This window comes from Pogoniulus pusillus, chromosome 25 (genome assembly GCF_015220805.1).
Source record: "Pogoniulus pusillus isolate bPogPus1 chromosome 25, bPogPus1.pri, whole genome shotgun sequence".
Classification (NCBI taxonomy): Eukaryota; Metazoa; Chordata; class Aves; order Piciformes; family Lybiidae; genus Pogoniulus; species Pogoniulus pusillus.
Window position 1 is genome coordinate 17,678,199 of NC_087288.1, and position 24,145 is coordinate 17,702,343.

The window sequence follows — 24,145 nt, forward strand, 5'->3', positions numbered from 1 at the left end:
CATCCAGCTGGCAGCTGTCACTAGTGGTGTCCCTCAGGGATCTGTGCTGGGCCCCATCCTCTTTAACATCTTCATAGATGATCTGGATGAGGGCATGGAGTCAGTCATCAGCAAGTGTGCAGATGACACCAAGCTGGGGGCAGATGTGGCTGGGTTGGAGGGCAGAAGGGCTCTGCAGCGGGACCTTGACCGCCTGGACAGATGGGCAGAGTCCAAGGGGATGGTGTTCAATAGCTCCAAGTGCTGGGTGCTGCACTTTGGCCACAACAACCCCATGCAGAGATACAGGCTGGGGTGGGAGTGGCTGGAGAGCAGCCAGACAGAAAGGGATCTGGGGGTACTGACTGATACCCACCTGAACATGAGCCAGCAGTGTGCCCAGGTGGCCAAGAGAGCCAGTGGCATCCTGGCCTGCATCAGCAATGGTGTGGCCAGCAGGAGCAGGGAGGTCATTCTGCCCCTGTACTCTGCACTGGTCAGACCACACCTTGAGTGCTGTGTTCAGTTCTGGGCCCCCCAGTTTAGGAGGGACATTGAGATGCTTGAGCGTGTCCAGAGAAGGGCAACGAGGCTGGGGAGAGGCCTTGAGCACAGCCCTACGAGGAGAGGCTGAGGGAGCTGGGATTGGTTAGCCTGGAGAAGAGGAGGCTCAGGGGAGACCTTATTGCTGTCTACAACTACCTGAGGGGTGGTTGTGGCCAGGAGGAGGTTGCTCTCTTCTCTCAGGTGGCCAGCACCAGAACAAGAGGACACAGCCTCAGGCTGTGCCAGGGGAAATTTAGGCTGGAGGTGAGGAGAAAGTTCTTCCCTGAGAGAGTCATTGGACACTGGAATGGGCTGCCCGGGGAGGTGGTGGAGTCGCCAGCCCTGGGGCACTTTAAGGCAAGGTTGGACGTGGCACTTGGTGCCATGGTCTAGCCTTGAGCTCTGTGGTAAAGGGTTGGACTCGATCTGTGAGGTCTCTTCCAACCCTGATGATACTGTGGTACTGTGATACTATGAAAACAGGTGGAGTTTTTCAGTTCTACACAGACAGTGCACACAGTGGAGACGTTTTACTCCCTGAAACAGCTTTCACTCTACAAGAGGTAATAACTACACTTCTGGTAAGGTTTTGTTGAACCACAGAATGGTCTGGGTTAGAGGGGACATTAGAGATCTAGTTCCAAACTCCCTGTAATGAAGGGCTACTTTGAATGTAGTATCACCAGGATTTTTGTTTCCAGTGGCAGGTTAACTTTTCTAGGGGCGAGTGATCATTACCGTTCCCTTAGCCATGTACGCATAGCAAGGCATTGACCCTCCCTGCCCTCCCCACTTCACCGCACTCCCTTACCACAGAGGGAATCATCACCTCCAGGCTCACCAATCCACTGTTTAATAGCAACCCGTTCACCAGGCATGCAAGGACAAAGGCAGTCACAAGAGCAGGTGTCCTGCTGTGCCAGTTTCATGACTGACAATTGTCAGAGATGTTCAGTGACAACTGCTTTCTTTTTCTGAAGCCAGCGTCCTTTCCAGTAATTGCTTTCCCCTTAGTAATTGAAGTTACTGTCCACTGAGGTTTTGAGCCCACTTTTCCTTCCCCTGCCATGCCACCCACTTCTTAGCACTCTGACTTTCTTCAGTTCAGGCATGCAAAGCAGCTGACACAGACAGCGCTGACTGAAAGAACAAAGGTGCACTCAGGCTGAAGATGGATCTGTAAACGTTGGCAGAGTAAGAAGCAGAAGGGAGAAACAGAGATGTCCTTTTAAACTGACTCCTTTCCTTATGATTCCCAGACAGGTTAAAAGAAACACCATCCACAAGCTTGTAACAGTCAACCCACAACTACAGACACCAAAAGCACTTCAGCAAATGTGCATCCTTCATTAAATCAGTATGGGTTGGGGTTTTTTTGCAGACACCACCATGAACGAAAGAAAACAAACCAAACAAACTACTGGAGTTTAAGCAGAAGCTTTATTTTTGCTGATCGCATTAAAAACAATTACTTCAAAACCAAATTCACATAAAACTCAGTGTGTAAAAATAAACTGAGGTGGTCGTTGCTCAAGATCCGTTTGTGAAAGACAAGGGCTCCTACTTACATGTCAAGGACCTGGTGTGGTAACAGAGAGAACTGGGATGGCAGGAGCAGCTCCTGGTTTTACAAGGCTGAGGAGCTAAAACTGTCCCATCCGCCTCCGCTTCAGTACATTTTAAAACACCAGCTGCAAATTGGTGTTAATTCTTAAACTGAAAATGATTGCTCTAATCTGCACTAATCCTTTGAGCAACCATTGAAAACAAGCATCCCAGTTCAACCTGCCACACCACAGGAGCAAATCAGTCTGGTTACAGGCACTGCGATTTCCTTCCGAGTACTTGGCTTAAAGCACTTTTCCTTACAACACCAACAAACAGACCTTTAGAGCAGACTGTCACAATCAAGCTACATTATATACACTTCAAATGTACAATTCTCGTTTAAAAAATGCCTGTGTACAAAATAGAGGGGTCTCTCATTAAAAAAAAACACCTGCTGGATTTCAGTTACATCAACACTTTTACAGAACTTGCATTCACTGATGAAAAACAGCAACATTCTGATTGATTAAGAACCTTCCTGCCAGTCAATAGTGACACCTGCACTATATGAAGCCTTTCTTTTTTTGTGCTATAAAACCTCATGTGTGAAGCATATGAAAAGTTCTCAGCTGTGACAAGAGCTGGGTTATTAATGCAAGGTTATTTCAGTAAAACATAAAGTTATCCTACTTAGGAAGGAAACACTGCGAGGGCATCTGATTTACAGCCAGTTAGACAACGCAGCTACAGCCACTACAACACATACATCAGTTAAAAAAGTCAAGTATGTACAAAAATATATTAGGAAGTGGTTGAGTTTAACCACAGGCTCATGTAAAAAAAAAAACAACCCCACAACGTTGGTTTTAAATAGCAATAGCAAAAAAATAGCTGTTTTTCTCTATCTGCAACAGTACAAAAGGCAAAACCTACAGATGAGGTAGCAATGCCAAATTAAAACACTCAACTTTGGATCGAGGAGAGCATCTCCTGAATTTGTGAGTCGATACAAATATTTAAAGGAGCACTTCAGTTGTTGTCAGAATGAATACATCAATTTACAAAAAAAACTTAATCCAAATTAACTTTTTTTTTTTTTAAAGTTACTTTTTTTTTTAAGCAATGGATTGAATCTGCTGATTTCTCCTGTTTCTACACAAAAAAAAAAGCTATGGCATTATCAAATCCAAACACTGTACAGTAAAAAGGTGAAGGCTTTATTATACACAGTGGGGAAATGCTATGGTACATAAGGTATTTTACAAAGAAGTCAGCTGTGGTCATTTGATTCCTTTCTGTCAAATACAAGTCCACTACACCTTTTGTTACCCTGTCTTTAATGACAGATGCAGGATTGGGGTTCGCTGCTCTGCCCACAGCTGAACTCAGTGTTTGCATCATATACCTTCAGGAGTCTGAACTCTTCATGGTCAGGGGCACTGCCAAATGGCAGCTCAGAGTCCCCTCAACTGGTGCTGAAACTGCTTTGAGAACAAGGGGATGATCCTTCTGATCCCATCCCTTGGTCTCTCTTGCAGGTGCAGGGCAGGAGGGGCCACCTGAGCCTCCCCAACCAAAAAAAAAGCCAGAAGGGGGACACTCAGGTGAGCTGCTACCTCCCGGCCTGGGGCTGCAGTGCACTTTGCCAGTAGCACAGGCAAATTCTCTCGTTTTTAGCTTCACTGACCAAAAAGACTCCAAATTCAGGCAAGTATGTCAGACATCTGAAGTTAGATGGTACAATACCCCCCAAAAAAAAACTGAACTGGAATTTCTGTATTCATTGTATTAGAAAAATAACATAATTTACATCACAGTGCTTAATAAATGCAGTAAAAAGAAACAATGTAAACTCAAGATTCTAGATAAAATTGAAGTATTAGGGCTCCAAGACATATTAAAATTCACAATTTTAACAAAATTAAAGTCACAGTCAGTTCACATAACTCATGTTTAAGTTGACTCCGCAGATACCTGCTGATGCACTCCACTGTTTGGTCACTTTTTTGTTGGTTGGTTGCTGTTGGTTTGGGTTTTTTTTTTCTCCTTTTAAAAAGAAAAGCCTAAATAACAAATAGACCAAGTGCAAAGGTAAGAGGTATATTTTTATTTGCAAAGAAACTAACTTTAGAAGTAATTTGCAAATCAGGCATCTGGAGTGCTCTAGTAGATGTAAGGGAAGATGCGGTATGGTACACGCTGGCAATACTTTTCCCATGCCAAGCCATACTTTTGCTTACAGTGATGTTCATCACGAGCTTCTCTATGAACGAGCAAGCAGATGAAATATATCACGTAGAAATAGGGTAAAATGTGACTAAAACCTGCAGAATGAAGTGAAAGAGTTACTTCAGATACAGCAAAAACAAAACCTCTCATCAAGGAATGTTACTTATTGGTGACAGAGAAATCAGTGTGATGGTTTAGGTGTTCCCCTGCCCCACACACTTTGGAATCAGCCAGACTAGACTCAGCCAGCTCTGGAAATTGAATGAAGCTTTGTATTTACAGCTTAGCACAATATACAAGCAGATATTTACAGTACATACAGTTATAGACAGAAATAGACAAGGTAAAAGGTAATACAGAAACACAGCAGCCCTCCCAGAAACGTGAGTGCCCAGAAGGGGCTTCCAACTGCCCCTTCACCTTCCCCCTACCTCTCTCAACCTTACTCCAGTCCCAAGGAAGAATGGAGGTTTGGCCAGTGGGTTAGGAAGCAAAGTGGGTTAATCAGAGATGGCAGAGAGGCTAGAGAGAGAGGGAATGCAGCTCAGCCAGTTCCCCAGCAGAAGTGCTGAGTCTGTTATCTGTGTTTTGATTCTTATTTTTATACATCTCAGCAAGCCTATGAGCGAGGTAGACTTCAGCCTTGTTTTCCCTTCACAGCCTGTAATGTAGTTCTTCTCACCAAAACAGTCTAGCTAGGCTCAAACTGGCACAAACAGCATGCCAGAAGGCACCCTGAGGATCATCTGGTCCAATAACCATACTGCTGATATAAGATGGCCCAGGACCCTGTCAAGTTGAGTCTTAAAACTGTCCCCAGATGTAGGGGAATCCTCTACTTCCCTTGGGAGACTATTCCAGTGTCTAATCATCTTGGTTGGAAGACCTTTGAGATCACTGAATCTATTCCGTAGCTCATCAAGCCCAACGTGTACTAATCTGGTGACACATACTTGTGATGGACTGAGGTACCACAGAATGTTAGGGGTTGGAAGGGACCCAAGGAGATCATCAAGTCCAACCCCCCTGTCAGAGCAGGACAATCCTATCTAACACAGATCACACAGGAACACAGCCAGACAGGCCTTCAAAGTCTCCAGAGAAGGAGACCCCACAACCTCTCTGGGGAGCCTGTTTCAGTGCTCTGTGACCCTCACAGTAAAGAAGTTCCTCCTTGTGTTGAGGTGGATCCTCTTGTGCTGCAACTTACACCCATTGCTCCTTGTCCTACCCCAGGAAGCAGTGAGCAGAGCCTGTCCCCCCCATCCTGTCCAGCCCTCAGATACTTGTAAACATTTATCAAATCCCCTCAAGGTAGCTTATGCTTTAATTGTAAAGCATCAAACAGTCAACCCAAGAGTGAAAAAACTGTGTGATGTTTATATGCATAGTCAAAGACCCATAACCTCCACCCAAAAATAATTCTTAAAATTCAGTCTCAAACTCTACCAACTTTAGTCTTGATTGATGAAAAGCTGGCATATATTTAAAATTCTTTATCTATCAAAACCAGAGAAATAGTTAAGACCTCTGTAGCACTGAGTTTCCCCATAAAAGCCACAAGGTTTACTCTATTTTGGGCATAAAGGGTAACTCTGGCATGGCTCAGAGCACACTACTTGGCTTAGAATAGAATGAACAGACTTATGGATGAAATGCTGGACAAGAGCCAACAATGTGCACTTGCAGCCCAGAAGGCCAACCACATCCTGTTCTGCATCAAAAGATGGGTGCTGGACTAGATGACCTGTGGAGGTCCTTTCCTACCCAGACCACTCTGATTTTATGAGTGGCCAGCAGGCTGAGGGAGGTGATTCTACTACCCCTTTTCTCCACCCTGGTGAGACCCTGCCTGGAGGACTGTATTGTGCTGTGGGCCCTTCAACATGAGGACATGGACCTGTTGGAGCAGGTCCGGAAAAGATGCATAAAGATGATCAGAGGGCTGGAAGCTGAGAGAATTAGGGTTGTTCAGTCTGGAAAAGAGAAGGCTCTGAGGAGATTAGATTTTTGATAGAACACACTTCAGTTTCAGGAACTTACCACAGGGTAGAGACCATGCCAGAGCCATGATGATGTCACCAAGGTAATTTGGATGACGAACAAAACCCCACCAGCCCGTGACCAGAAGCCCTTTTCCAGTTGCAGTGGGTATAAATTTCAGATCTGTGAATAGAGTGTTGTAGTCATTACAACAACCAAAACGTGCCTTTAAAGAGCACAAAGAGACATTGCACAGCAGTTGAAGAAACTGAAAACAAGAAGAAAATTGCACTTACAGGCCAACTTGGGATCTGCTGGATTCCTTCGGAAATTGTTTTTCTGAGAGTTTGCACTACGGAATATGTAATAGCCAATACCTGAAAAAAAGCAGGATTTAACTTGCATCTTCAAGTGTTCTTTCCTTCACAAAACACCCAAACCAATTCAATAAAAAACAAGAACAACAAACTTTCACATGCTCCCTGCTACTCATGGGCAGCAAAGTCTCTTCCTCAGAGACGTAACTGATACGCTCCAGCTATCAGAGCTTTTAACAAGCAACTTACATGCTGTTACTTATTAGTTTTTAAGATACTAGAGCAGATTTTCACATCTACTTTTACATTTCAATCTGACTTGCAGTTTACATAGGTGACATTAGGCCTGAAATTCAGCAAAGCTGATGTGCTGCAGTTTGTAGAACTACAGTTCTATTAGAATCATAGAATTGTTTCTGTTGGAAAAGACCTCTGAGTGTGACCATCAACGATCTGATGAACAGCAGTTTAGCATTTTGCTACAGTGCCCATTCCACAAACTGATCAGCTATTTACAAGTTCACATTACTAAAGAACCAGATAATAAAGTTTTATCAGGTTTTGGAATTAACTTCCCCCATCACTTTCACAAGTCAGCTTACATCTGCTTTTTTCAGGGCTGCACTGAAAAAAAGAACACAAGCACAACACACCCCAAATATAGGTGTTTTAAAAAAGAACAACTGAAAAACTAATACAAGTTGTGTTTCTCAGAATTGCACATACTAAGTTGTACACCTACACATTCTTCTCATGTGTTTAAAGTCTTTGTCATGTCTACCAAAAGTTTTCTCTTAGGGGGAGAGATGCAAACTGTTAAACAACAACTCTCTAGGTTCAGCAAACCATAGCCAACAAGCTACTGACACCGCCCAAGTCACTTGCAGTCACTCAGACTGACTTGCTACACTGCACTGAACATGCATTCAATCACTTCAGCAACTCCAGAATCTGCCCCTCTCAACATGATGATTAGATGTCCAGGGTCTCATTTATCCTTGACTTAATAAAGTGACAGTTTGTATTTGTATTAAACAGCCACAATCATGCTTGCACCAGCTGTGGCAATATAGAAAACAGCACCACTGAATCTTAGTTCAAACTCCACTTTAGAACTCAAAGAAATAAAATCAGTACTACATTATTCCTGCCAGTAAAGATAACATTCACTCTAACTTACAGTTCAGAATAGTAATTGCAACAGCAGCAGGCCACGAAATTGTGGTAGGATGACCAACTAAATAGAAGGCCTGAAGACTGTAGACAAAGGGAACCCACACCAGATCTCCAAATGCCAGCATGAATCCAAATCCATCATGAGTAATATCCATTGTAGTTAAAACAGCTTCCTAGGTACAAGAAGGAAGGATTCAGAATTTACAAAGCTTCATTTGCTTAACATTGTAATTAGAAATGGCAACAGTAAATATGATTGGTATTTACCTCATTCCAAAGAGCATCCACCACGTAGAGAAGCTGGAAGCTATTCACAAGTATCATTGCCAGTGATGGCATACTTAAATTGTGTATCTTCATCTCAGCCAGAAGCATTGCCAGGTTTATAACAACCTAAATCAGAAAAATAAATATATTCTTGTAAAAGAAAGTGGTCTTTTCTAGTACACTACATGAAAATTTGACCAGTCTCTAAGTTTAAACAAATAACCTACTTCTCAAGCTACACTTTGCAACTAAGTAAGTTTCTGAAGCTGCATAACCTCAATAGATGAATCTTTTCAGAAGGGGGTTAATTTCTCACAAAGCAAAGAAGCTCAAATGCAATCATTTTCCTACAGTGAATAAAAACTATTATTATGAATCTGGCAACATGAAACAGCAAAGTACTTTTTTCCTGTTTATAAATACATGCTATACCCTTAACACCATATTTAAATGTGTGTGTATATATATATGTGTGTATAAAAAAAATCCAGTTGTGAAATATTTGAAGAAAATAACTCAGATTACTGACTTACCCAGCCAATTAATCCTGGACGCAACTCACAGAAGTATTTGAGGTCAAAACTGCCAATACGAGGGTTTAATTCATGTCCAATAAAAAAATCATAAACCAAATACCCTGCAGATAAACCACAGTTTTTGTTAGCCATACTCTCCTTTTACCTGCACTGCACTGCTCTCCATCAAGCAGTTTGTACTTTCTACTGAAGTTCTCTCACCATAAATAAAACTTAGCCTGTAGATTATCAAAACACAAAGCAAAAGCCACATGGTTTATGTTTCAAGAGACTAATATTTTAATTAGGAGGACCAAACACCTTAGAAGGTACTGTAGGCTTCTTGACACTTGCTCCTCCTTTATTTTCAGCCTTATCCTGTTGCTTGCATCACAGTTTCCATGAACATGATCTTATGGTATATTAACTAATTCTGCTTTTCCTCCTACTTCACTGCTCTTCTCTGGAAGCAAGAATTGCTTTAGCTGTGCCCATCAAAAGAGATCTATACGAAGGAAAATCTAACACCTTGACTTCCAAGATACCCTGCACTGAGTAAGCAAGTAGCAAACACTTTGCAGCACGCTCCTGTGTCACTCAGAGAGACTAGAACTCTGAAGTTCAGAAGAAACTGATCATTTCCTACATGCTCAAGAAATGTGTGGACATGGCACTTTAGGACGTGGTTAATGGTGGTGTTGGGTTGATGGTTGGACTTGATGATCTTAGAGGTCTTTTCCAACTGAAGCAGTTCTATGATTCTACATTACTTGACACCCATAGATGCTGCACTGATAGAAGAACTGAGGATATCTGAACACTTCATTTTTAACAAACTACATGTTCTGTTCATGAACTCTTTCTTAGTCACACTATGGTAACTTTTAAGAGCAGATTGTTTAATACTTAATGTTGATCAACTTTGTCCTACAGAAATCAGATGCATATAACTGATACTTCATAGGCAGGCAGTCTCATGACTGAATCAAAGTTTCTTCTGAAAACTCAGTTCAGCCAACTAGATTTAGAACTGCACAGCAAAATAAACAACTAGGAAATAAATTTTTCAGTTTTTCTTTCCATTCCCAGCTGTTTCAGGAAAAGGCCCACTAGGAGGAGCACTATGAAGCAAGCTAGGCAAACCTCTTGCACAAATGCTAGAAACAGAAGGAACTGTGCTCTGAATGCTAAGGGCCAGACCAACCAAGGTATTTTTGCATGAGCTATTCAAGGTTATCCACTTAACATTTTAAGCATCTTACAGTTTGAGTGTAAACAAAAGAAACTGACATTTAACTTGAAACATGAATTTCATAGAATCAACCAGCTTGGAAGTGACCTCTAAGATCATCCAGTCCAACCTAGCACCCAGCCCTAGCCAATCAACCAGACCATGGCACTAAGTGCCTCAGCCAAGCTTTGCTTGGACACTTCCAGAGACAGTGACTCCACCACCTCCCTGGGCAGCCCATTCCAATCCAATCACTCTCTCTGCCAACAACTTCCTCCTAACATCCAGTCTAGACCTCCCCCGGCACAACTTGAGACTGTGTCCCCTTCTTCTGTTGCTGCTTGCCTGGGAAAAGAGACCAACCCCACCTGGCTACAGCCTCCCTTCAGGTAGTTGTAGACATCAATGAGATCAGCCCTGAGCCTCCTCTTCTCTAGGCTAAATACCCCCAGCTCCCTCAGCCTCTCCTTATAGGGCTACAGTGGTAGAAAGTAGAAATCACAGTATTAAAATAATCAGACCCAAACCAAACCTTTAACTCATTTAAAAGGAAAAAAAGGCACAAACCTGCAGCAGACAATTGCAAAATTATCCAAAATGTTACTCACCAGAATTTCCACTTGGTGCTAATTCTTCCTCAGGTGCTTTCAGAGACCGAATATAGAGAAAAATGCTCAACCCCATAGAAAATACTGCAGCTGACACTGCAAACTGCATGAAGTGATCATACAAGTAATGAAGCTCAAGTTGAAAGTATAATAAAGTTCCAATTATTGCAGCAGTAAAGATAAAAGCATAAAACCCTGAAGGATATAGAAGAAAAACATGTTAGCCAAAATAATAACAAAGACAAAAATACATATATACATATATATTAGCAGAACCCTTCCAGTCCAGCTTTTCTGCATTCTTACTTCTTCCATGGTTTTTCTACATTCCAATGAGGTCCTACACATCCCATGCTCTTGAGGTTCCAACTTCTAGGGCACAGCAACACACCAAAGACATTGTATCTACACCCTCAAATCCCCTGTTCTCCCCATTAGAAGAACAGGAGGCAGGAACACCCCAAATGTTCCTACATTTTTTATAACAGGATTCAGATTTCAGTGGAAAAATGATACTGACACTGCTACTGGCTAAAGATAGCAAGTCACAAAATCTTATCTGTGGGACAGCTCACTTAAAATGAAGAGGAGAATAGTTATGTTCTTATATACCTTGATACGTTTAGTGGCAATTATTAACTATCAAAACTGGAACTGATGCCTTTTGTATTTTGAGATTACATAAATCACACAGAACGGAAGGAAATGTAAGCAGGAAGCTCTACACAGTTCTTAAGTACCTTCTTCTATGAACCTATTCCCAGGGTAACAATGGTTGAGATTAGAAAGGAGCTTAAGAGCTCACCCAGGCCAACCCTCCTGCTCAAGCAGTCCCATGTGGAGCTGGCTGCTCAGCACCATACCCACATGGCTTTTGAGTACCTTCAAAAATGGAGATGCCACAAGTTCTCTGGGCAACCCGTGTCAATGCTCAGTCACATTCAGTAGAAAAAAAGGTTTCCCAAAGTTCAGATGGAAAACTTTGAGAATTGGCCTTTGAAACACCAAGAATATAACTGCTCTGCCCATGCCACTCTCAACCTCCTCTTTTTAAAACAAGCAAATCAGGTAGCTTATTTTTGTCCTTCATTGGAATATGGGGCAGGGGGGAACCTCAGCAAAAAAACCCAAACCAAACAACAAACAAAAATCCACTGCAGGACTGTGGCCCTACTGAGGACACACGACCAAAACCAAAAACGTTCTGAAGCAGTCTCAATGTGAGCTCACTTCCACCGGTTGCAGTTTGCTCTGCTTCCATGATTTACAGCTCTATTCCAGACTTTTAAATGATACATCTTCCTAGACTACAAAAGCCTATAGAACATTTGGGTTTTGCTACCACCAGACAGCGTCCTCCACACAGCTGCTCTGGAACACCTGCAAGTCAAAGCATGCTTTTCTATTTAAGCCTGAAAGCAGCACTGCTGTAATATGTGCATTAAACCATACTCTAAACCTAGACAAGAATTGGCCTTATTCATAGGAAGTTAAATCAGATCTGAATAAGGAATCAGAACTGTTCTTTGCCAGGCAAGAATATCTTTAATCAATTAAGATTCAGTTCTTATTAGTCTGTAAATCAGAGGCATCTAAGAGGATCTAGACACATGGGATCTCTTAGATTCCTCCTGAACATTTCCACCAGAGCAAGTGTCTTTATTAAATGAGCATTACGAAGCTGTATGAGACACTGAGCATTACTAAGCTGTATGAAAGGAGTCACCAGTCACAACGGGATGCAGACCAGAAGCCCTGTACAGTGTAATGTTTTCATCCTGGAGCAGTCAATCTCTCATCTTCTTCTAAGTAAAGGCTCATCCTATTTCATGAAAGATTTGCAACAGATTCCTAGCTTGATCAGGGAGTGTATCTTCTATTGTTTGTATCTTGCAGTACTGAGCCCTGCAGATCAGCTAGAGGTCCAGAGCAAGCAACTGCAAGATGCTTACCATTTATCCGGTACTGCAGCTTCTTTCCACTTGAAAGCGGCAAACCTTCTACAACCTGAGAAGAAAACCAGTGTATTCAACAAGGTGCTTTCTGGGAGCACTGACAGGAGAGAGAAGTGAAACACATCTCTGCTACAAAAGTCATTCAATTGGGGTAATAAGCTACATGCATTCCAATCTGAAGATCATGCATTGACCTCAAAAGCACAAGTTGGGTATCAAGTGAAAAAAAGTAGAATTTCTTTTTTTTAAATAAGTCTCTTCCTAACTAGTCTCAAGAAAACAACAGCTCCAATCACTGTACAATAACAGAACACCACAACTGAACAATCTCCAATCACTGTACAATAACAGAACACCACAACTGAACAATCTCCAATCACTGTACAATAACAGAACACCACAACTGAACAATCTCCAATCATTGTGTAGCAACAGAACACCACAGCCGAACAATCGCCAGTCATTGTGTAGCAACAGAACACCACAACTGAACAATCTCCAATCACTGTACAATAACAGAACACCACAACTGAACAATCTCCAATCATTGTGTAGCAACAGAACACCACAGCCGAACAATCGCCAGTCATTGTGTAGCAACAGAACACCACAACTGAACAATCTCCAATCACTGTACAATAACAGAACACCACAACTGAACAATCTCCAATCACTGTACAATAACAGAACACCACAACTGATCAATCTATTTATTCTTTCATTATTTGCCAGCGTCCCTCAGGTCACAAAATGGAGTGCAACAGACCATTTGCCCAATACAGCTAGAAAATGTTACTGCACCCCATAAATGAAGACTGCATTCCAAAACACTGTGTATCAGTAAGAAACTATCAAACAGATCACCAATTTACAAGCTGGAATTCTAGAAGAATTTCAAGTACCAAGCAAATTTTATCTGTGTGTCAATTTGAAGTTCTGTATTGTGCCTTCTGCCTCTTCTACTCCAAGGCTCTGAAGTGCAGAGCCATGATATTCTTAAGAAACTGCAGTATTTCAACCTTAAAGAAACCTGCAGTAGCCACATTTCAGCTCAGTATGGAAAATTAATTCATTTGCTTTCATACTCACTGAATTAAGAACATAAGCTACCTGTCAGGTTAACACACAAGATACTCATGAAGACCCAATGGCTCCGGGACAGCTTACCTTTCCAATTGGCAGTAAGTAAAAGAGAGCTTGAAGAGCAAACCACAGAAGAAACACACCAAACACTCTAGTTTCCCAAAGACTTTCAAGCGCTGGGAGAGGAGGAGGGAAGTTCAGAATACTGGGGTCATCTTGTTTGCACACCAAAAGCAAGTAGAATACAGTAGCAGGCAGGAAAAATATCATCATGAAGGTGCCTGTAAAAAAACATCATGCAACAACATAAGATAAATCATAGAATCAACCAGGTTGGAAGAGACCTCCAACATCATCCAGTCCAACCTAGCACCCAGCCCTAACCAATCAACTAGACCATGGCACTAAGTGCCTCAGCCAGGCTTTGCTTGAAGACCCCCAGGGACGGTGCCTCCACCACCTCCCTGGGCAGCCCATTCCAATGGGAAATCACTCTCTCTGTGAAGAACTTCTTCCTAATATCCAGCCTATACCTACCCAGGCACAACTTGAGACTGTGTCCCCTTGTTCTCTTGCTGGTTGCCTGGGAGAAGAGGCCACCCCCCACCTGGCTACAATGCCCCTTCAGGTAGTTGTAGACAGTAATAAGATCACCCCTGAGCCTCCTCTTCTCCAGTCTAAACAGGCCCAGCTCCCTCAACCTCTCCTCATAGGATTTGTGCTCCAGGCCCCTCACCAGTTTTGTTGCCCTTCTCTGGACATGTTCCAGCACCTCAACAACTTTCTTGAATTGAGGGGCCCAGAACTGGACACAGTAGAAAATAAAACAACTAGTTTTGATTCTACTAATAAAGCTCAATATTAACTTTGGTTATCAAGATGACCTTGTCATTATCTATTCTTGAAGTCAAAGAGTAGCAATCCCTCAGTTACATGTGACAAAGACTTTTTACTCCCAAAGGGAAGGATCACATCCTCTGCATCCCTTGTTCAAAAAAAAAACGACCAAAAAAAGTTGAAATGAACAAACCTCACCAAGAGAACCCCTAAAACCCCACAAACACTTAAAGAATACTTTGTTACCTACTTTGAAGTACAGAGTTGTAAAAAAATGTAAACATTTTAACTACTTCTTAACTTTTATTTGGAAATATTGGAATCTCACTGCTAAAATGAAGATCTTGAGTCTTCCCTTTATTTCACAAGGGAACAAAGTGTAACAACTGTTCTTGGACTGTCACCAACACCACTACAGACTATGTGGAACACTATCATCTGAGTATGGATTCTACAGTCAGGGTCTGGAAACCATAAACCCGGTTCTTGATGTGACAGCGTGGTCAAGAACTAAAAAAAACCCCATAAAGGTATTGATTTTCAACTGTAAAGACAATTTGCATACATACCAATTCTTCCTCCAAACTCCAGCTCCTTGGTTTTTGATGGTGCTTTCTCAATTGTTTTTATAGTCTCAAAAATCTTTTTCTCTGAATATATCTCTTCTCTTTTCTTCTCCTCTTTTCTGGGACGCAAGCTGTATTGTTCAAGCACTCGCTCTATATCCAGGTCTGGTTTGAACTTTTGCTGTAAATGAAGGAAAAAAATAACCAGTGATTTCATTTTCTTATACACCAATGTTGTGGGTTTAGGCAAATATTATTCAGTATAAAACACCAATATATAACCTGCTCTACTTCTATGCAGTGTTTAAATTTATGCATTTATATGGAGAGACTGGTAAAGCCAGTTTCACACTTAGGCCATGATGACAGTACAGACAATCCACTCCCACTCTTCTCCTCTTTATGTATTGGCTAACAATCACCACTAAGGAACAGATTTAACTTTAAAATAGTAACACATTCCCTTTCTATGGCCAAACATTCACATTGTAAAAGCATAAGAATGACCACAAGCAACCAGTGAGGGCATGATGGCAAAAAACAGACAAGAAAAAAGAACGTTACACAGCTCTGGCACTCTTCCCTTCTGATAACTTCATGTTCCTCTCCCCTGATTTTAGCTTACAGAACAAACAACTTATTTAACCTAGGTTTTACGTTGCATTCTATTTCTCCTTGATGACTAGGGGAGGCATAGGCTGGATGTTAGGAGGAAGTTCTTCACAGAGAGAGTGACTGGCATTGGAATGGGCTGCCCAGGGAAGTGGTGGAGTCGCCATCCCTGGAGGTGTTCAAGCAAAGCCTGGATGAGGCACTTAGTGCCATGGTGTAGTTGACTGGCTAGGGCTGGGTGCTAGGTTGGCCTGAATGATCTTGGAAGTCTCTTCCAACCTGGTTGATTCTATGACTGCATTGCTCTTTTCTAGGGGTTTACAAAACAAATGCAACATAAAACTTAGAGCAAATATTCTTACTTCCAATGATATGAAGGATGTGTCATTTCTTTCATTACTCTCAGGTTCACCGTTGTAGCTTCTGGTGTTATTCTCACTTGGTTTCTGATTAAAAAAAGAGTTTTAGCAATTTTCCCACAGAAGCTTCATGTTTTCCATTTCTATTTTAACAAAAACAGAACTCATTTTACATCAAATTCTAATACCTGCCATGTAGTGACCAATACATATTAAAAGTCAGCTAACTTCCTTTGCCTTATTTCACAAGCAGAAGCATATGGCTAACAATTGCTTCAATACTAAAATATGGAAGTATTTGTGTTTGAATTCTGAGAACTTCATGGCACCATTAAACTGAACCTTAAAAGTTATGTTTAAATTTCAATAATTTCCTCAGAAGTCAGAAAGCTTTCTCTCAAAGAAAAAAAGGTATTTCTGAGATACACTTTTGCAGCTAATTATGTTGTTTAGGGAACATAAACGACAGCTATTTTCACAGTAATAAGCCCAGTATGCATACAGCACATCTTCTGTAATTAGCAAAAATTTGGTTTTATAAAAATTCAGCAACCCACACAAAGAGCAAACAAACAAAGTACTACCAGTGGAACTAAGCTGGTTTCCTGAACAGTTTTCTTCTTATCTTCTTTATGTTCTCTGCTTTGGGAAGAAGAACGGCGTCTGCCTCTTGCTGCCCGACCAGGAGATCTAGATCGAGATCGAGATCTGCTACTACTTCTTCTGGAAGGAGAACTCGAGGAGGACTGGCTTTTCCTGTGCTTGAATGATGAGAGTGACTACAAGAAAAAGAAAGCAAAATCTTATCTTGAGGTTTGAAAGGACAACAAATTGCAAGCACAAAATGACAAGTTAGAAAGCCATAAAGCAGGGACTATGTCTGTCTACCTCAAGGCAAAAATGTTTTGTCCCAGAAGAAAATTGAGTTACAGGGCATGTACACTGCCACCAAAAAGCCAAACTACAGCTCACAAAGACACATAAGTTAGCTTTGAACAAGTGCAGGTTTCAAAACAGGCCTTAAAAAAAATCAACCACAGCCAACATTTGAATGGCTTTGTCTCATGCACTATCACATCTTAAATTAAAATAAAACTTGTATGCAAAGTTTTTAAAGCCTTTATTAGGAACAGAAAATGAAATAGTAAAGAAATCTAAAGAGGATGAGATGTGCTCATAAACACATGATCCTTTTTCCCATAGTCCCCAGTTGTCACAAATAGAGCAGAATACCTTAAGAAAACTTTGGGGATCTCAAACAGTAGAAGCTATTCACAGATATTTTAAGTGGATGCTTAAAGGGTATGTGTTATTTACAATTACAGTAACACTTAACTGCATGCTTGCACTTATTTTCAAAACTTCTTATTTAGAAATGGAAAAAAGTTGAATTAGCACTAATAGCCCCCAACTACTAGATTTGTAAGATACCCAGAACTATTTTCTCAGGAGCAATCATGCCATGAAGTTCCTGCATGATCAAACCTGTCTTTCCCCAAATGTATCACTGCTTTTTCCACCTAAAAGAAAAAAAAATCATGCTTCTTTTAAAAATAGGGTTGGCATTCTGAACTTTCACTTGAGATGTCATTGCTGTCTACAGCTACCTGAAGGGACATTGTAGCCAGGTGGGGGGTGGCCTCTTCTCCCAGGCAAGCAGCAACAGAACAAGGGGACACAGTCTCAAGTTGTGCCGGGGGAATTATAGGCTGGATGTTAGGAGGAAGTTGTTGGCAGAGAGAGTGATTGGCCTTGGAATGGGCTGCCCAGGGAGGTGGTGGAGGCACCGTCCCTGGAGGTGTTCAAGAAATGCCTGGGTGAGGCAGTTGGTGCCATGGTCTGGTTGATTGGCTAGGACTGGGTGCTAGGTTGGACTGGATGACCTTGGAGGTCTCTTCCAACCTGGTTGATTCTATGATTCTATGTCAGGTAGAGGAGAGGTATTACTTAGCACCAATTCACTGACAATGCAGTTAAAGACTTGCAAGACCATTACCCAACTTGAAGTTTTATCCACATCACAAAATCAAGATAATATTTCATTAGAAACAATCATTATACAAACATGTACTCACCCTTATGTCACTTTCTTTCAATGCAAGTTCAGTCCCATCTTTGTACTTAACAGTATAAAGATGAGCAACATCATCATAACTAGACACTTGTACTTCATAGTACAGGACACTTCCTGGCCAACGGCCCATCACCACCTCGCCATCAGCAAACTTCCGGCTCGGCATTTTCCCAAAGGAATCCCTAGAAAATAAATCAGTACATACATTTAAACATTAGGCTTAAATTTTCCCCTATTCTTGTCATATCATTTAGGCTGGAACAAGATTCTTGACATATCATTTAGGCTGGAACAAGTAAATCTTCAAGCAAACAATTCTTCACCTTACATAAGCAAAAGCTGCCTTGTAAGAAAAAAAGCAATGATAGATTCTCCAAATTAACAGCAGACAGGGAAAAAAGGTTTAATGTACAGCAAAGACTGAAGTTAGACATGATTACAAAATATCAAATGTATTAATAGTGCAGCTAAACCAGCATTCATCTATGATAAACTATCTCCATCAAGAGATCATCAAAACATGGCACTTGGTGCCATGGTCTAGCCTTGAGCTCTGTGGTAAAGGGTTGGACTCGATGATCTGTGAGGTCTCTTCCAACCCTGATGATACTATGATACTATGAAAACCAGGCAAAGCTCATGTTTGACCAAAATTACATAATGAAAGCTTATCTAGAGGAAAAAAAGTGAATTAGATGGTATCTAAGTGCCCTTCTACCCTCTCTTCCTGTGGTTCTACACAAAAATATGGAAGTGATTATTTCAAAATAAACCATACCAAATCTATGCAATACACATAGCTACATCACCTACTTCCTTCAATTTATTATGCAAAACACTCCTCAGTTTGGAAATGTCACAATTTAGGCTCCTGTCTGGGTTGAATATTTTCTCTTTTCCACCTATTTAGCACAAGGCATGGAATGCTTTTTGCAGGGGCCTACAGGAAAACAAAATACAGCATCACTGCAATTGCATAATATTCTGAAAAACTAAATTCTCTCCTCATTTGTGCCTAAGGCTTCTATTTGATTTTAGCAAAACATGGTTTAAGTGACTATCATCCTTAGTCCACCATAGCAGGGTGCTAGGAAAACCACAACTGCAGCTTAAAGGAAGCTATCTTTTTCAATGTGAAGTCCTGTGTAACTCTTGCAAAGTATTAGGTCATTGTTTTCTGAAAATAGGTATCCACAGCAGAAGACATTTTTACCTGAACTTCTCTGACTCAAGTCTAAACATAAAAAGTGAGGGCATCTTAAAATCTAAGGTAAAAACATACACTAACTTCTGTAATAGTACCATTTGTGTGGTGAACACAGGAACTTGGGAGAAGGGAGAACAAACCAATCAGGAAATGTTTTTGTTTCAAAGCACTTTAAGCTATAAATAAGATGAAGCCACACAAAATGAGGTGAAACTAGGTATTTAACTGGATAGTTTTGTTACCCATTAACTGATCTGCAGTGAAAAGTTAAGATTATTTGGAAAAAAGCCCCAAAACTCTGTTAATATGCAATCAGAGACTTCCACAGAACATTGCAGAATAGGCCTTAGTGAGGGTTTTTAATCAACTTTAATTCTGGCATTTCCTGAAGCTGTTGCTGCTGGATTTACACCTGTGCAGCTCTCCAAGCCCAAGAAGGACTTGGCAAAACTCCCTTATGCACACTTCACTGCTAATATTCCTAATTGCTCCAGAACAGAAATGTTTATCTGGCTACCTCCTTTGTTGTACAATAATTGAAAGAGTGAAAAAGGAGAGGTTTGCCATTTGATTTCACTGATACTTGCCAGTCAGAAAAATTATCAGTTCTAGTCTGTGCTTGTAGGCACATGCACTTCAGCTCATCTGTCTTCTACTCTTTTCTTTCTCGTTCTTCTGAATTCCCACTTCTCCAGCTGTTTTATCCCCTTCCGTTTAACCTCACAGCCTTGTTTCTTACAAGGCTTTGAAATACTTCCCATATTACTATTTCAAAGTCTCCCCCATTCTCTCCTTACTCCCCTTGTTCACCAGAGTAGTTCCAGTCCTCTTCACCACTTCTGGGCTCAAGATCTGATCTCAAACTCCATTCATCTCCTTGTCCATTTTTTAACCAAAACCCCAATTCTTTAAGAGATCCACAGCTACTACTGCTCTTCTCCCAGCCTCAGCTTCTTCATCCTCTTCCATAAATAGTCTAAACACTGGCCCTCCATCAGTCCAGTTAGAGTTGTCACCAGATGTGACAGATCTCATCTAAGACTTCATTTCTTTTTTGCTGTCACACTTCCTACACTCCAGGCAACTGTTTCTTCTCTTGACCTGGAACACCTCAGGCATCATCTGTAAACTCAGACTTGACCAGAACAAAGCTGCCAGATCCTAGGACAAAGCTGTGAAAAACATAACCTTTGCAGTTCAAGTCCTTTTTTGGAAAAGGCAAATTATTTTTCACCAAACTGTTGCTAAGGGCACGCAAAACGTTTCATAATTTAAATAACAACAGCTTCAAAATTTAAATATAACTTCATATTGGTAATAGAATAGATCCCTGACAAACTTCAAAACCTAGCATTTTTACACACGAATACAAAGACAGGTCAAAGAAAAGCCCTTCCCCTTCTCCAATCTTGTTCTAAAAAGGAGCCAAGGTTAATTTTAAAAAGTTGGAAAACCTTGTTCAAAGACCTGAAGCTAAATCAGTGTTATGTGGTTCAGCCTGAGGTAGCTATCAACTATATGAAATTTCAGAAGAGTAAATAAACTTAAGCAAGTGAAAAATACTATTCCATGATTCAAAAGTAATGAACAATCTTAATGGACTGACTTTTCCATTATTTCCTTATATATTAAGTCACTATAATGAGACCAGATATTAAAAAGTAAACATTACTTCTTACCCTATCAAATACTATCAGCTTTTTCTACATCCTTGTGGTTTCTGGGAGAAAGGTTTTCAATCCTCATTCCATATATGCCACTTCAGAAAGCTATAACTTTTGAAAGCTGCTTCATCTGTTCAGATAGAAGCCACTACTGGCATCAAGAAAAATAAAGGAAGGAAGTCTTTCTAGTAAAATAATGCAGTTTATAAACTGCATCTTTAATTCACACTTCTTTCATGCTTCATACACACTGCCAATCATTTTCAGGATATCAAAAATTATATTTGAGCCCCTTCAAAATATAGTTGTTTCATTCAGTGACCCTACACTGTACAGATAGCAAGTTTTGTTCACTTACAGGATGAAATTTGGAGTTTCTGCAGCACTGTGATTTTTCCTTTGGGAACCCAGACTACAAAGTCATGGTTCATACACGTTTTGTATTTTATACCAAGCCAAGACAATTAATACAAAATTCCCTGGAGCTTAAAATTTGGTTGGGAAGAAAAATGACTGTTGACTCAACCAAGAACAAAACAATTAAAAGAAGAAACATGGCAGCTAATAGTATTGCCCCATACATCTATTTCTGGTCCTTCTTAATGACTCTTTTTAGGTATGGAAAGATATTTCACTGTCAAGAAAATGAGAAAGACTGCTAACCTGAGCTCATTAGAAGATCCTAACACAGGACCATAAGTTGGATGTACAATCTTTTAAAATACAGAAATCAACGACTAAACAAAGTTTTCCCTCTTGGGGGAGAAAAGTTCATATGCACCCAGTTATTCTACTTAATGATTCTGACATCTCACCACTGGTATATATGGTGTGAGAGGACCGAGAGAGCGAAGTTAAAGTAAACAAGAAATGCAAGAAAATAAAGAAAGCGTTGCCAGTCAAGGCTGATACACAGAAAGTAACTACTGAATTCACCAAAGAAACCGAGCTATGTAGAACTTGTTGAAGCTTATTCATCCCACATTTCTAGTTCTTTACCTCCACACTAGTGGAGGCACCTAACACTGCTCTAGGTTAGATGAGATTTAACAAGGCCAAGTGCAGGGTTCTGCACTTTGGCCACAACAACCCCAAGCAGCACTACAGGCTGGGGACTGAGTGGCTGGAAAGCAGCCAAGAGGAAAGGGACCTGGGGGTGCTGGTCGATAGTAGGCTGAAGATGAGGCAGCAGTGTGCCCAGGTAGCCAAGAGAGCCAATGGCAGCTTGGCCTGGATCAGGAGCAGTGTAGCCAGTAGGACAAGGGAGGTTATTCTGCCCCTGTACTCAGCACTGCTCAGGCCACACCTTGAGTACTGTGTCCAGTTCTGGGCTCCTCAATTCAAGAGAGATGTTGAGGTGCTGGATGGTGTCCAGAGAAGGGCAACAAAGCTGGTGAGGGGCCTGGAGCACAAAGCCTATGAGGAGAGGCTGAGGGAGCTGGGGGTGTGCAGCCTGCAGAAGAGGAGGCTCAGGACAGACCTCATTGCTGTCTACAACTACCTGAAGGGACACTGTAGCCAGGTGGGGTTGGTCTCTTTTCCCAGGCAAGCAGCAATAGAACAAAGGGACACAGTCTCAAGTTGTGCTGGGGAAAGTGTAGGCTGGATGTTAGGAGGAAGTTGTTGGCAGAGAGAGTGATTGGCATTGGAATGGGCTGCCCAGGGAGGTAGTGGAGGCACCGTCCCTGGAGGTCTTCAAGCAAAGCCTGGCTGAGGCACTCGGTGCCATGGTCTGGTTGCCTGGCTAGGGCTGGGTGCTAGGTTGGACTGGACAATCTTGGAGGTCTCTTCCAACCTGATTGATCCTATGATTCTATGACTAAACAGCCAAATTAGCTCCGCAGCTAAAAACAAACCCAACTAATTATATGTGTGAAAGCAACCTAATAATCTCTTTTAAAGGCATTTCACTCCAAGCAGTGAAAGCGGAGGGAAGCTGAACTGCCCGCGAAGGGCCGAGAGAAGGGCAAGGCCCCGCAGAAGGCCGAGTGTTGACAGGCAAGGCCCCACGTGCCCGGGAAGGCCCGGCCCCTCCGGCCCCTCCGGCCCCTAAAGCGGCCCCGCCCCGACCGCACTCCTGGCCCAGTCCTGGCGCGGGGCCTTTGCCGGGGGGGAAGGGAGGAGCCGTGCCGGGCCAGGCCGCCCCTCCGCACCGCTCCTACCACTCGTTCACGGAGTGGCCGCGGCCTTTCGCCGCGCCGGGCCCAGCGCCTCGGTAACGCTGCGGAGGTAACCGACGGCGTCTCGAACAAAACAAGGCTGCGCAGCTGCAGGTGCAGCTCCACCCCCACCCCACGGCTCAAGCAAACAGTCCCTGCGATGTTAAGGAGCACCGTTCGTCCGCCACCGGGAGAGAGTGGCCTGAACGGGTCTGCCGCCCGATTCGATGCCCGAGCATGGAGGAGAGGGGGACGGAGAGAGGCGGAGGCGACTATTGGCCAGAGCACTTCCCCGCGGGAAGGCCGCGAAGGGGGGTGTGTCCCGGTCTGCGCCTGCCCCGGTCCGCCATTCCCTTACCTGGCGCCCGCCCACACCGGGCCGGGCAGGAGGCGCTTCCGTGGAGCGGCGGGAACCGGGCCCGAGCGCGGCACTCCGCGTTAAGGGGAACAACCGCCCTGAGCGACGGTTACAGCCGCGCGACCGCCCGCCCCTGTGGCCCGCCCCTTTCCCGCCCGCCAACCGCGCCCATTGGCTACGACCCCTCGTTTGAACGCTGGGTGGCCGCACGCCATTGGCTGCCGCCCGATGGCGCGGTGCTGCTGCTTGACGGCCGCTGCCTGCCCGCCCCGGCGAAGGGACGAGCGGGGCGGCTTTAGGCCTTTCACGGCAGCCCAAGTGGGGGTAGATAAAGGGTGTGTGCTTGGAGGGGAGGAGAAAGGAAGCTCGGGGGTGGGGAGCGGAGAGGGAAGGATGCGGTCGCCAAGGCCAAAGCTGTTGGTGGGGGTTGCTTCAGGCGCCTGCGCCACAGAGGCCCTGCCGTAGGGTAGTAAACAAACCCGGGGGCTTTGTTTACGGAGCTCTCCGCCTCTCGCCTTCGCGGTGCTTGCGACGGCGAGGCGACGAGTGCGCCTGCTTTGAGCAGCTGCCCGTGCACCCAGCGAGGCTGAAACGTGGTAAAAACACCTTCTTTATCTCCAAAAGAAGAAAAAAAAGTCAAAAAAAGCATCAATGCGCGGTTGCCAGTGCCTTTTTGAGGCGACGTTTCCACAAAGGCCATTCAAGTTCCTGGCAGGTTTTGAAATCAGGAAGCCTAAGCAACACTTCAGCGGGCAGAAGTAACACAGGTTGTGAAAAAGTTAACTCCTTCTCGTACACAGGGAGCCTTGATGCGAGTGGTTTCGAGTGGGTCTCTGAAGTCCTCTAACCATGAAATACGGACGTCTTGGTAA

At 42.8% G+C, this 24,145-nt stretch overlaps 1 protein-coding gene across 1 annotated transcript; it reads right to left on the reverse strand.

Annotated features, from left to right (window-relative positions):
* Positions 1–1,946: 1,946 nt before the first annotated feature.
* Positions 1,947–23,362, reverse strand: LBR (lamin B receptor). The gene is made up of 14 exons (XM_064164591.1): positions 23,274–23,362; positions 17,887–18,067; positions 16,396–16,590; positions 15,815–15,898; positions 14,844–15,021; positions 13,522–13,718; positions 12,352–12,406; positions 10,400–10,594; positions 8,579–8,682; positions 8,046–8,171; positions 7,783–7,951; positions 6,582–6,662; positions 6,346–6,468; positions 1,947–4,397 (listed from the first exon to the last, which is right to left on the reverse strand). Exons 2-14 carry the CDS (start codon positions 18,049–18,051, stop codon positions 4,237–4,239), a joined length of 1,833 nt encoding a protein of 610 aa, XP_064020661.1. The 5' UTR covers positions 18,052–18,067; positions 23,274–23,362; the 3' UTR covers positions 1,947–4,236.
* Between the last annotated feature and the right edge of the window lie 783 nt (positions 23,363–24,145).